Source organism: Natrix helvetica (assembly GCF_964273705.1).
Source record: "Natrix helvetica genome assembly, chromosome: 5".
NCBI classification, from domain to species: domain Eukaryota; kingdom Metazoa; phylum Chordata; class Lepidosauria; order Squamata; family Natricidae; genus Natrix; species Natrix helvetica.
The window spans coordinates 154,230,711-154,244,051 of record NC_138551.1 but is presented as its reverse complement, the minus strand read 5'-3'; the positions used below and the strand labels follow the sequence as shown (position 1 = coordinate 154,244,051).

At 56.7% G+C, this 13,341-nt stretch overlaps 1 protein-coding gene across 2 annotated transcripts in view; it reads left to right on the top strand.

The window, feature by feature from the left end:
* Positions 1-1,302: 1,302 nt before the first annotated feature.
* Positions 1,303-13,341, top strand: part of KAZN (kazrin, periplakin interacting protein) — a 59,044-nt gene continuing 47,005 nt past the window's right edge. For both annotated transcript variants that reach the window (XM_081954711.1, XM_081954712.1), the window contains exons 1-3: positions 1,303-1,452; positions 1,975-2,090; positions 6,430-6,596. In XM_081954711.1, coding sequence (XP_081810837.1) covers positions 1,310-1,452; positions 1,975-2,090; positions 6,430-6,596 — 426 coding nt within the window. In that variant the 5' untranslated portion in view covers positions 1,303-1,309. The remainder of the gene's footprint in view (positions 1,453-1,974; positions 2,091-6,429; positions 6,597-13,341) is intronic.

Genomic DNA, 13,341 nt, shown 5'->3' with positions numbered 1-13,341 from the left:
CAGGATGGCTCTTGTACTCACGTTTGCTCTTCTGTAGTTCTTGATTTCGCCCCCCACCCCACCCACCCACCCACCCACCCCTCGTTGGAGAGGGACGCAAAGGCTATTCTATGAAAAACATTAAAATTTCCAATTTGCCATACAAAACCCACTTTGTCGTTGCTTCCGAATGTCCCCTTGGCACCATGGGACTGTCCAGCCGGCCCTGCGGAAAGGAGGCGGGGGTTGGCCCTTGCCCACGTAAAAGGACGGTGGTCCCTGCAGCCCCTCACCTTCAGCAGGGAAACAGAGCCGCCCCCCCCCCCCCATCACCCTCCGTGCCCTCCATCCAGGGCTGCTGCCGTTGGGGGCATCTGGGAGCACCAGCCAAACCCTGCCAGGGTGTGTGTGCGCGTGTGGTGCTGGAGGTTTCCTTGGCGGGAAGGGTGAGCTGGCCTTCCATTGCAGACAGCTGAGGCTCTTCCTTCCACCCACCCAGTGAAAGGTGGCAGAAACTGGGCCGGGGGGGGGGGCTCCCTCCCTCCCTCCCTCCCTCCCTCCCTCCCGGGGAAGTCGGAGAGGGCCAGTTTGGCCTGGGAGGCAGCAGAGGTGACCTGGGGAGCCTGACAGGGAATTTGGCCTTGCGCTGATCCCAAGGGGAACGTGGGGGCCAGGCTTGAAAAGAGGCGCAGGGGGATCCAGTCTGCAAGAGAAAAGCTTCTGGATGCCCGCAAGGCCAGTCCTGTATGGGGAGAATGGTGGAGGCCCATTCCTCCCCTCCCAGGAACCAGGTGCAGGCAACAGTCAAGAGGCAAGGGGAGACCCCCGGGGAGGGCTAGAACCAATGGCTCCCTGCAGGGACTGAAGTGCTCCGTCCTCTCACAGGAGTCTTGGGGGGGGGGGGCAGATTCCAGGGGAGGCTTCCGAAGGCTGCTGCATCCAGCAAAGGCTGGCTCTTGATGAGTTGTGTGTGTGAGGGGGGACGGAGGGGGGGGGCTCAACTCCTTTTGTCTTTTCTTTGGCATCCCAGATCTTGAGTTCCAAGCCGCTGGTGGACTCATCTACACAAACCCGCTAATTACCCCTACACCTTCCCTGCTCTCTCCCTGCCCCAGTTTAAGAGGGAGAGGGGCTGGGTTACGGAAGGCCAATAAGAGGCAGGAGGGTAGGGACTGGTCTCTGCCTTGGGATGACCCCAGCCACAGGGCAGGATGGGGATCTTAGGGGCCGGGGACCACTCCGCCCTCCCCCTCCCCTCCCCTGTTTTCAGGCGGGTGTTTTGCATGAGCGGCCTGGGAGGAGAGACTGCAGGAGGGCGACGTCAGCAGTGATGGCTCCTTGGCTCCTCCCCTTCCCCCGCTTTCAGCCCAGGGAGGGAGGGAGGGAGGGAGGGAGGGCAGACGGCCGGAGGAGATGCTGGTACCGGGCAAAGGGCTCAGCTGCAGGACCGAGAGGACCAGAGAGATGCATTAGGTAAGGCAGAGGCCTGGGGGAGAGGAAGAGGCACCCACCCCCCCTTGTATCGGACTCCGTCCCAAAGTGCCACCCACCACCACCACCTCCATCCTGAGCATTGTTCCGGTTCCAGCCAGGAGTCCTGAGACCGGTTCCTGGGAGCCCAACCAAGGAGGATGCTGGCCGCATTCTTAACAAGGCTCGGGTGTTGCTGTCTGGACCGGGGTGGGGGGTTGCTCTGGCTCTGGGAGGATTGCCAAGGCCCAGGAGGAGGGAAGTGTTCTGCCAGGCTGCCTCACCAAAAGGAGAGTTGATCCCCTCTCAACTCTGGGGGAATCGCCTGATTTTCCCAGGCTGCAAAAGAAAGCATTGGGTCATCCTGGAGCTCCTGAAATTGAGCACAGGGAACACCCGTCCCCGGGACTGGAGAGGCCTGAAGATTTATTGAGGGGGGAGAGAGTTTGGCCACAGAAGGTCGGAGGGGGAGATGATCCCCACCCCCGGCAGGATGGTTGATTTCCTGCCCGTTTGCTTCACCAGGGTGGAGGAGGGAGGGAGGAGACCTGCGGAAGCTATGGAGGCCTCATCTGTGGACACCACCAGTCCGGTCACCTTCTCGCAGGTGTTTGGCCATCAGTGTCAACTCCTGGAGGCAGGTAAGAGGAGGGGGTGAATGGAGGGGAGGAGGGAGTATGACAGGCTTGTCCTGCTGCAAACCCCTGGAGAAGGAATAGGCTGTCCATAGGTCCCAGGTTTGACAGCCGGGGACGCAGAGGGAGGAACGCTGAGGGATGGGAGGCAGAGGTGGGCCAATCAAAACATCCTCCCCCAAAGCACTGGCAGGAGCTGAGCCCCATCCACAGATGCTCTTGTGCGCCTGCCTTCTCGTGCAGGGTTTCCCACGGAGGCCCCCCCTCAAAGTCAGGGCTGCCATTGGACGGAAGAACCGTGGCTTCACCCGTGCGGCTCCTCGGAAGTGGGAACAAACGCTTAAGGAAGCCAGGTGGCATTATTGGGCACTGGGCACCTGAGCCGGAAGGAGAGGTGGCTGGCCGATGTTGATGGAGCCATTGTAGCCAGCTCCTCCTCCTCTGCCCGTGCTGGGAGCCGAGGGCCCTGAACCAGCCGGGAGAGTTCTGGGTTCTGTGCTTCCAGGTGGGAAGGACGTTACGGATCACCCATCCCACACTGCTGGGCATGTGGGAAATACAGAGGATCTGGACCAGGCACGTTGCTGGTTCAAGTCCCTCCCTGCTCCTAGTTGCTCTGGGGGGGGGGGGTAACAGGGAGAGCTTCCTGGGCGACCCGGCAGGTGCTGGGTGCTACTAGCCTAAGCTGGCCCCACCTTTCCAGGGCGATCCGGGAGAGGCAATGGTCAGTCCCATTCGGTCAGCCTTTCGGTTGCACGCCACAGGGCTCCAGTCCTCAAGGGAGGCAGAGCCCAGAAAAAACAGGATGAATTAAAGGGGGGGATGTTAGGGCGGGGGGCAGTAGTCTTGTCTCCATTTCTGTGGCATCATCCTAGTAGGGAGCCCTGCTGCCGGTACGTCCTGCCCGAGGAATGAAGGGAAAGGAGAGGCCAGCCGCCACATCTGGCAGGGAAGCCCCTCTGCGCTTTGGCCCCGACAGAGGCAAACGCTCGCCTGCCTTCTATTAGTTTGCAGCTCCTCTTCAAACGCAGCCCCTCCACGGCAGCCGGATTGGCTCAGGCGGAGACAGCCACGTGTTGCCTTGTTAAGCGGGCGGCTGGCCCTGTGGGCCCGAAAGGGAGCCTCTCCCCACCCCCACACCCCCGGCCACTGGGGAGGAATTGACACAAGGCAGCTGTTGTCTGGAGGGGCCATTTTTGTTTCCTGAACACGGAAAGCGATACTGGGTGTTTCTGGTGCTGCTTTGGTGGGGTTGATAAGACCGGCCAGAAGGCAGGGGGCTCCACGCCTGTCCCTGCAAGCCATTCTCCCTGCCAGGCTGGTGCCCACCACAGCTTTCCTCGGCAGGCTTTGGCCCCTTCCTCCTCGGCTGCCCATGTAGCTACTCCGCCTGCATAGGAAGCTCTTTCTCCGGGAGAATCCAGGGAGGAGACCAAAGAGGGAGACTCCCAGGAGAAGGCCCAGCAAGGGCTGCCCTCCCTCTTGCTAGCTGCAGTAAAGGAGTCCCTGAGGGGGGGGGGTGCTCAGGTGCTTCGGCTTCTTTAGGATGTTTTATCTTCATGAGGGCGACCGTGAGTTGGTGGAAGAGAAAGCTGCCCACCTGCCTGGTGTGTGCCAACTCAGAACTGGCCCGTTTGGAGCTGGCTGCTTTCCTGGCTGTCTTCGTGCAGTTCAGCCACTGCGCCAGCCAGGGTTCCTGGCCTGGAAGAGGAAGCCAGTTGGCTCAGAAGGGTTGCAGTGGTTGGAAGGGCCCTTTGCTGCCCCTGGTCTTTCACGGCAGGCAGGCAGGCAGGCAGGCAGGCAGGCAGGCAGGCAGGCAGGCAGGCAGGCAGGCAGGCAGGCAGGCAGGCAGGAGATACAGACGGTGGCAGAAAAAGGGCTTTCCGGGACCACCTGCCATTATTTGAAAAAAACAGAATTAGCAGATTTATTCAAGGACTTAGACAAAATCTCACTTTCCCCCTGCTTTGTTTTAAAACTGTTTACGTTACCTTTGGGCTAAGTCATGACACAAATCCAATCAGCAATGAAACGTACTTGACAATGAACTTGTTTTTAACCAGCATGGATTCCTAGATGAAGGAGGATTTCTTTTGCTAATACAAGCTTTGGGGAAAGTCCTTTGCCTTCCTTCCTGTTCCTGTGACAGATGAATGTTTCAGCAGGAGGCCTCCCAAGCCTCCCAGCTTGGCAGCTTTGAGTCTATCCCTGCCGAACACGCCCAGGGGAGCTGCGGTCTGTGTAACTTCCCAGTTGTTGCAGCCGTGAATTCTGATGCTTTGATTCTTGCCTTTGCCTGTAAGGATCAAGGCCTCCTGCTCTGCGATCTTGCAGGGAGCTTTGGGTAGGATATATTTAGAAGGCAGAATAATAGGATTGGATGTCCTTGCAGTCAAAAGAACCAGACAGAGTCAGAGGGAAAAGACCCTCATACGCTCTTGAAGGAAAAGTGGAGGCTTGCCGTGGGTCAAACAACTTTCCCAAGAGGCTCCAGATGCCCCCTTCAAGAACTGACCAATGGGGCTGATGATCAGAGCCACGTCCAGCTCTTATGCAAGGATGATCTCCTGGATATCGATAAGGTCTGGAAGGTGGCTTTTTTCCCAGTGGGGCCCGTTAGGGCCAGGGAGCACCAGAAGAAGGAGACAAAGTGTGCTTGGAAGAAGCCCCCCCCTCCCCCCCCGTCACTTCTGACCTTAAAGCACTTCTGGCTTGAAGGAAGAATCGCCCCACCTGCTAGGGTGGAATTCTTGGTTTTTTTTTTTCTGAATTCAGGTGGCAGCCTGAAATTCCCTTCTTCTCTGCTGGATGCTCAGGCTACAGCAAGGCAGCTTTTTTAAAGTTGGCCCTTTACTCCAGGGGGCCAAGCTTCAGGAAAGTTGAGCGCCATGTACAGGGGACGTGGCAAGATCCTTCACCAAGGGCTCTTCTCCTTCCTCTCTTGAGGAGGAAAGTTCTCCCCTGGAAGGACTCTCCAGGAGATGAAGGATTAAAGCTGAGATCTGAAGCTGTCACCTGCCTTCCCTGCTCTTTCCCTCGGACCATTGAACCTTCTGATACACACACACACAGAGCCTCTTGGGGGGTGGGGGTGGGGTGAGAGGACCCAATCCTCATGGCGGTTAATCTCCCATTTCCTGGGGTGGGTGGTGTGGGGGACCTTTCTCCCATTCCCCTGCAAGGACCTTGCAGCTCTCCTGCCCCCTTCCCTTATGGGTCAGCGTTGGAGAGGGTGCCTTATGCCCTGTCTGGGCTGAGGAAGAGAATCCCGAGTTTCCGCCTTCCCCTGCAGGAGATGCGGCCGGAGGGGAGAAGTGGGTAGCTTTGTCTGGTTGCTAGGCGTCTGGACCAGCCCCTGCAGAATCTCCCTCCTGCCTCTGGGCCAAGGAGGCTCCTTCTCTTCCCAGCCCATCAGGGGAGGGAGGGAGGGGCGAGGGGACAGCAAGAGAAGCCAGCCTCCGCCAGCACCATTCTGGGGGTCTTGGGCTCAAGGCTTTCATGGTGGACCCTCCTGCAGATCCACATTCCCCCCAAGATGCCAGAAAGCATTCATGGGAAATTCTCCCTCAGGAGCAGCTCTGGGCCCTTTGTGGCCCCACATGGAGCACCGCCTCCCTCAAGGGCCGCCCAGAGTCTCCCTGGACATTGGCCGCCCCCCCCCCGCCCGAAATTTCCCTCCTTCCGTCCCTCAGGATCGCTGGGCCAGAGCGGGGCGGGGGGGGGGGAGAGGCTCCCGCAGGATATTGCGATGTCGCCAAACTCACCAGACGTGTGCCCCCCCCCGCCGAAACGCCCCCCTCCAGCAAGCCACGCGCTCACGGCCAGCTCCGGCGGGAGAATCCCGCGATCTTGGGTGGCTTCGGGGCGGCTTTCCGGCTAGAGCCCCTTCCCTCCCCCCCCCCGGTGGGAAGCCAGAGGCCTGCCCGCTTCCCTCTCGGCCTTGGCTGGGGGGTCAGCGTGGCGCGCCTGAGGGCAGCCTGAGCCGAGTCAGCCCGGCTTCCGTCCCCCCGGGCAAAGGAAAGCACCGTCTGCGGGGGTTGTCCGGGGGGGCCGCGCTCGGCCAGGCGTGAAGCGGGCCGGCCTGACCGAAACCCCCGCCGGGAGCCGAGCCTGGCCCTTCGGACGCGGCGACGGAGAGGGGCAGGCGGCGTCGCCCAGGCACGGCCAGCCTTTGACTCCCGCCCCGCTGCCCCGTTCCCTCAGGCGCCGGCGCCTCTTTCGGGGTGCGGGACGGAGGGCTCTGCCGCCTTTCCTCCCCGGTTCTCTGCCTTGCTGGTGGGAGGCGGGCTCTCCCAGCTGCCGCTACCTGGAGGTGAGCCCCGTGTCCTGCCCTCCTTCTCCTCAGCCGTCCAGTCGCTCCGCACCTTGAACGACCAGATCTCCGACTTCATCGTCCACAAGGCCCAGGCGTTGGAGGAGGACGACGGCCCCCCGCAGGCCTTCCTGCCCTCCGAGAGCGGCACCCTCAGGAGGTCCATGTCCCTCATGACGCAGCTCCTGATGGACGCCCAGGTAAGCCCCCTCCCTCCTCCCCTCCCCAGGACGACCAGCCGGCGGATCCCCTGAGAGGGAGCCACTCGCCCTGCCCAGTGCAGCTCGGCTCGCTTCTCGCAACACGCTAAACCATGGCTTTGAAACCGGACTGGCTGCGTTCACCCAGGGCTGAGCCTCCCCCGGTGGCCTAGCCTGAAGGAGGGAGTGCACAGGCCCGCCCCATTTTCCTTGCGTTTGGGAGATCCTGACAGAGGGGACTCCAGATGTTCTGTGGCCTCTGCCCTCCGTGGGCATCTTCCGTAGGTCGGCCGAGGGTCTCCCCTTGCAGCAGAGACACACCTGGGCGCGGGCGTGTGAATGCTGCCTCTGCTCCTCTGGAGGGCCAGAAAAGCCCCAAGCCCCCCCCCCCCACACCCCCTCCTACCCCAAGTTCAGGGCACTTTGGCGGTGCAGCAAGTACAAGTTGCAGGCCCTTCTGTGCACAGGCAGCTGAGCTGGGTTCCTGGCTGGGAATGCTGGTGTGGGGAAGCAAGGTTGACCCCACAGAGAAGCCCTCCGATCGCTGCTGTTAACTTTGGCACAGGTTGAAGTTTTGCTCAGCTCTGGTTCGGCTGTCTGTTTCTGGGAAGGAGGAGGAGGAGAGTGACCTGCTTTCTTGGCCTACGCGCATGGGGGGTTGTGAGCACTAACCGTTAGCTTCAGAAGGGAAGAGCCGTGTTCTCACCTACCAGCACCAGTGAAGTGCAGCTTCAGTTCCTGTTCACCTTCCTGGCCAGATTGTACCTGAGGGCAGGGGGAGTTTAGTTTCCTGGGGTGGAGGTCTCCTCCCCATCGCTCTTCCTCGGCTGAAAGGAACAGGAACACCCTCCCCCCCTCCATATCCCTCTGTGCTGGCTGAGATGTTTCCAAATTTTTGTCTTCTGGGATTTGGGATCCTTTTCAAGGTGGGGCCCACCCGCATTGCAATCGTCCTTTGGCTTGACTTGTTCTACGCCTGGATATTTTTCGTCTGGAGCACAGAAAATATAATTGGGAATTTGTTATAATGGGCAGATTTTTCTGAAGGTGCTTGAAAACCGGAAATGTTCTGGGTTTGAAGCCACGAGGTTAATAAACATCAGCGCCTTGCCACAACTTGTGAATTACAGGCCCTAATTTTCACAGTTGGCCATCAAGATCTAATTAAGGCCACTAGAATAAATCACGGTGTTTGGAGAGCGATTACCTTGATTAATTTGTCAGAGACATTTGCCACCTTAATTTTAAAAAAAGAGGGAGTATCAACTCCTGTAATTTTTCAGATAGAAAAGACTCAATAGGGATAACGGTATGTTTAATTCCAGTGAAACTTTCTGACTCTTTGATTTCTTTTTAATAAAGGAAGCAAAGCAAATTGCGGCATCAAAGGGGGCGGTTTACCTGTGAATTCTGGGGGGGAGATGCTTGCATGAAAGGCCGGTCAAGCTGCATTGCTCCGCAGCTTCCATGGGGTGCATGGAGCAGAATGACATTCCCTTCCCATTGGCTCTTTCTGCGGCTGCCCTGGAGGGGAATCTGGGACTCGGATGCCTTGAGGGCAGGGCTGGTTCCTGGGTAAATTTATGTAAGATGTTCAGGTTAATATTGTGCCGAAACATACTTCTGTGTTTTTAATCATTCAGTTTAATGCAAAAGAAATTGGAACAAAAGCTGAAATTTCAATAAAATCTCCAGAGATGAGTTTAAAAGACCCAACTTCAGCTAGTACAACATTCTGAAAATTACACGTGTACAATGTGTGTGTACAGTATATTTTGTGTATGTGTGTGTGTGAAAAATATCTGCACAGCAATGCAAATATTTATAAAAGTCATGCACATAAATGTGTTAACGGTATACATTAGGACGATATATTTGCATATCTGGGCTGGGCTTGACAAAAAATTGGAACACCAAATAGACACATGAACTCCAACTGTCTCATATCTCTCCCTCCCCCCCCCACACGTGCAATTTCACTCAGATAGCCACAGCACGAGGGGGGGGAGGGGGAGTCACCCCAAGAGTTCCTACAGCTGGGGGGCGGAGCTTTGGCCCAGGCCCTGCCAGTCTTTCTCCAGCACCTGCCCTCCTTCCTGCCGAGCAGAGTGGCATCGTTTTCCCAGCTTTTGGGAGAATGCTCCTGGGATGGGGAGCACTTCCAGAGGGAGGAGAGGCATCCATAGCAAGTTCAGGTTAGGTTAGGTTAGGTTAGGTTAGGTTGGTTTATTGTCATTGCACACGGAACAACAAAATTGAATGCTGTCTTCAGTGTACATTGCAATTATAAAAATGAAAACACAAACATGCATCCTTTGCATTCTATATAATAACGGAAATTGAAAACCCAACATTGCCCTCTATACTGTAGAATTCAATACGGTTTCTGCCCTGGGGTAGGAGCTGTTTTTCAGCCTCTTTGTCCTTGTTTTTATTACCCTTTGCCATCTGCCAGGTGACAATAGTCCAAATGAAAGTGCCTAGGATCAGATGGAAGCTGGGGAGTTGGGGTGACACATTGAGGCCTCAGTGCCCTCCGGTTCTGCTCTCTTTCACCCGAGAAAGCCAGGCGTCTGGTAAGCGGGAGCTCTAATTGTCTGTGCCAGGGTGACACCCAATCCTTTGACCCAGAAGCTAAGGGTAAGCGGGTGGGCAGCCACCCTACTACTGGGTGAGGGAGGCAGCTGGTCTGCGGGCCTCACTGAGATCTAGCCTCATGGAAGAAGCCTTTGGGTGTCTTGCTCCTTCTCCATCCCTTGGGAGTCTCTGCCTGAGCTTCTGGAGAACTGGAGGAGGCCATCATTGGGGCTGCTCGGTCTGACGGAAGGAGGCTTGGCCCTTATTCAATCTACAAGAGACCAGGGCTTTGCGGGGCTCTCAGAGTGAGAACCCACCTGCCCCTCAGGGTCCACAGCCCCTGGTTCCTCCCTCCCTCCCTCCCTTCAGGAAGAGAAGGCCCTTGCCGTGGTTGGGCTCCCCAGAAAGGAGCCTGTCCTTCTCCTGCAATAGAGGAGGGGGGGCTCCGGCTTCCTTCTTCCTGGGACAGCCGCGTGCTTCCCGCCTCACGCCCCCTGCCCACCCGTGTGCCTCTCTCCTTTCTTTTCCTTTCCTCTGCTTCCCGAGGAGGCGATCTCTTGGCAAGGCCAGAGCTTAAAATTTTACTTGTACACCATAAGGTGGGTGGTGGTGATGATGATGATGATGAGTTCAAAAGCCCAGAAAGTGAAAACACCGGGTGGGGGGGGGAAATCTATCCTGCGTTGTCATAACAACAATAATGATTTGAAATGCAAATTCATCCTCTTCAGGCTGCGTTTCCGAGATGGCAGATCAGTAAAAAGAAAAAAGAAAAAGGAGGGAGAACTGTTGAGCAGAGGCTGGGCCTGAGAAAAGGGGCAGGGAGGCTGGAGAAGGTTCCCTGTTTATTCTCTTAGCAGACCGGTAGCCGCTTCCTGGTACACCAGGAAGATGCTTTGGAACCTGCCTTGCCAGGGTCAAGGAGCAGGAGGGAGGCCACCCAAAGCTCTAACGGGGACCGGCTCCCATGTTGCCACCTGCCCCCAGGGTGGATCTCTGACTGACTCCTCTGTCAGAAGCCATGAAGGGGCTCTGAGAGATCCTCTGGGCCTGCTCTCCATGGTCCTGGAACCAGCAGGGGAAGCTCCTCGCCTGCTGTGCCCCTCAGCAGGGCTGCCTCTCCTTCGTCCCCCCAGGCCTAAGCAGGTCCCTGGCATTGGGCTCCAGGAGGAGCTTCCTGAAGAGGCAGCTTCTGTTTTCCTCCTTTGGCACTCCCACGTTCCTTTGGGGCTCCGTGGGAGCCTCCATGTCAGCTGCCTAGCTAAGAAGGGCAAGAGTTGGTGAAGAGCCGAGCCTTTTGCCCGTCCTGGGGTCCACGTGGACCCAGCCTTAAGGTCAACATTTCCCTCGGACTCTGGCTGGCATGACTTGACTCTCCACGTTGCTGTGGGTGGCCATTGGACAGCAGGGGAGGTGTTACCGCGGGTTGGTTTACTTCAGAGCAAGCAGCTTTGGCAGGAGCAAGCCGCGTGGGAGCAGAAGGAGCGTGTGTGGAAGGACGGCGGCTGACTCGGTTGTGCAGTGTTTTTACTTAGGTGCGCTCTCTCTCTCAGACACAGACACACACGTACAAAAACACACGTACAAAGGGAAGCACCTGCTCGCCCAGGTCCTGCCTTCAAGGGGGCCTCAGAAAACGCCCCTTGGGCAGCTGTCTTGGGCTCCGTCTGTCTCGCTCAGGGACGGGTGTGCAGTCACCAGTCGGCTAAGCCTGGGCTGCAGAGGTTGTGGTTGCAGAGTCCTTCACCAGAAGGCCAAGCATTGGCTGCTCAAGATCCAGGGAGCCCAGCAGAGACCGGCATCCCTGCTGCCCAACCAGCCCTTGGAGCAGGGGCTGCAAAATGGCCCCTGTCCTCTCTCTGATCCTTCTGGTGCTTGGCTGCCCACCCAGCTGGCCCCTCCTCTCTCTGCTCTCTGTCCGTCCGTCCGTGTGTGTGTGTGGTTTTGAAACTGCAAATTTTTGGGCTGGCCAGAGACCAAACAAACAACTATTGAAAGAATGAAATCTTCCTGCTTATCTTTGCCTTGAGTTTTTTTTCCCTTTGCTGGCCTCCAAACAGAGATCTTTTATCTGGCGGGTTTATGGGCCTCTCCTGCCCCTTTCCTAACATTGATTACCCTTGAAGCTCTTCAATTATTTTCACAGGGTGCTTCCCCCTCCCCAGCTTCCCCCCTCCCCCCTCCCTGATTATTTATTGGATGTCATTCGCGATTGTCAGGAGACAAATATTTCTTTGTCTTGTGCCGTTTGTGAGGAAGTCTCCCCAGGCTGGTCAGCCAACTTCTCTGCCCTGTTTCTGGACCATTCTTGGGAGCCGGTGCAAAAATATCCTCTGGTTTGAAAGTGGGAGCCGTAGCTTTCTGGGTCCACCGCTTCTGCCCGCTTCTGCCAAGTCTTTATGGCTGCTGAACATGCCCTCAGTCGGGGTTGTGCCAGGATCCGGGTCCTGGCAGAGAGTACAGGAAGAGCCATGAGGTAGGCGGCAAATAAATTTAACAAATCCTCCTCCTCCTCCTCCTCCTCCTCCTCCTCCTCCTCCTCCTCCTCCTCCTCCTCCTCCTCCCTCCTGCGGTGGTATCTGTCGCCTATCCGCATCTACCTACCTACCCCAGGTTCTTGGATACCAGGTGGACAAAAATGCCAAATCCAGTCTGAACATCTGGGTGACTGTCACAAGCCATGATGTTGATGATGGTGGTGGTGGTGGTAGGAATGCTTCCGGATGAATGCTGACATTTCCTCCAGTTTTCCTACAAGAACGTAGGATAACAGAGTTGGAAGGGATCTTGGAGGTCTTCTAGTCAACTCCCCCCCTGCTCAAGCAGGAGACCTTATGCCACCCTGGACAAACCCTTGTCCAATCTCAAAGCCTCCACTGATGGAGCACCCACAACTCCTGAAAGCCAGTGGTTAATTGCTCTCACGGCTTAGCTTACTTCCAGGTTGCTTCTCTCCTTGGTTAGTTTCCAACCATTGTTCCTTGTCCTGCCTTCAGGGGCTTTGGAAAACTGACCCCCCACATCTTTGCAGGAGCCCTTCAAATATTGGAGGACTGCTATCATGTTTCCATAGTCCTCCTTTCCGTTAGACTAGACATCCCCAGTTCCTGCAACTTTTCTTCATATGTTTCAGCCTTCAGGCCCCTAATCGTCTTAGTTGCTCTTCTCTGCACTCTTTCTAGAGGACGGGGTGAAACATTCCAATTGTGGTCTTTGTAAGGCTTTGTAAAACGGTACTAAAAACTACTAGCAGTCTTTCTCCCAGCCAGCTGATGAGAGAGAATGTGGCAGAGATTGGTGTGTGCGTGTGCCAGAATTGAGGGTGGGGGCAGGAAGAAGAGGAGGCAGAGGAAGATTCCCCCACCCCCTTGGGGGGGGGCTAGTCCATCAGGGGAGCATCCGCCTGCTTTGCTTTTTCTGGGTGCAGGACTGAGACCCCAAGGGGGCCCTTGGCAGGGACTCCTTGGGCCAGGTGACCCCATCCTGGGCTTAGAGGGGTGCAGGTTCCACACCACCCAGAAGGAAGCAGGGGAACTCACTGCCTGCTTGACATGCGCGCTATGGGCCCTATGGTTTGCTTTGGAAATAATTAGCCTTTTTTTTTTTTTTGCAGTTAAGCAAATTTCCTGCCGCAGTCCTCAATTTACTGCTCTCCCCCTGGGATAAATATTGAACTGGCACCGAATTTGTTGGTTCCCACGGAAGGCCATCCTTGCAGAGTCCTTCATTCCTCCTCTTATTTCCTTGTGTGCCGTCTCTTCCAGGTCGTCTATAGCAGGGAAAATATTTTAGGTGAAGGAAAAACACACAAAAAACGCCTCAGGGAAGTCATTGGATAAATGTGTGTGTAGATCTTACGATCTCCCTCTTGGCCCAGAGTTTGCGCTCCTTCACCACAGACCTTCCGGCTTGGAGGAAGCTGCAGATGGGAAAGAGCTCCGGAAAGGAGGAGGCAGCGGCAGGTGCAACAGGGCTCTTTTGGCCTTGCGGCTCAGTGCAGTCGGGATTTGGGCTCTGCTCTCCTGGTTACCAGCCTGGGGCACCTCTGTGCGTGAGAGAGCGCCAATGCCTGGTGAGTCCCCACCCCTGGCGCTGGGTGCCCCCGCTGTTCATTAACTGGGGGTCTCAGTCTTATTCTATCGTCTGAATCCCAATCGGGTCTTCTGCG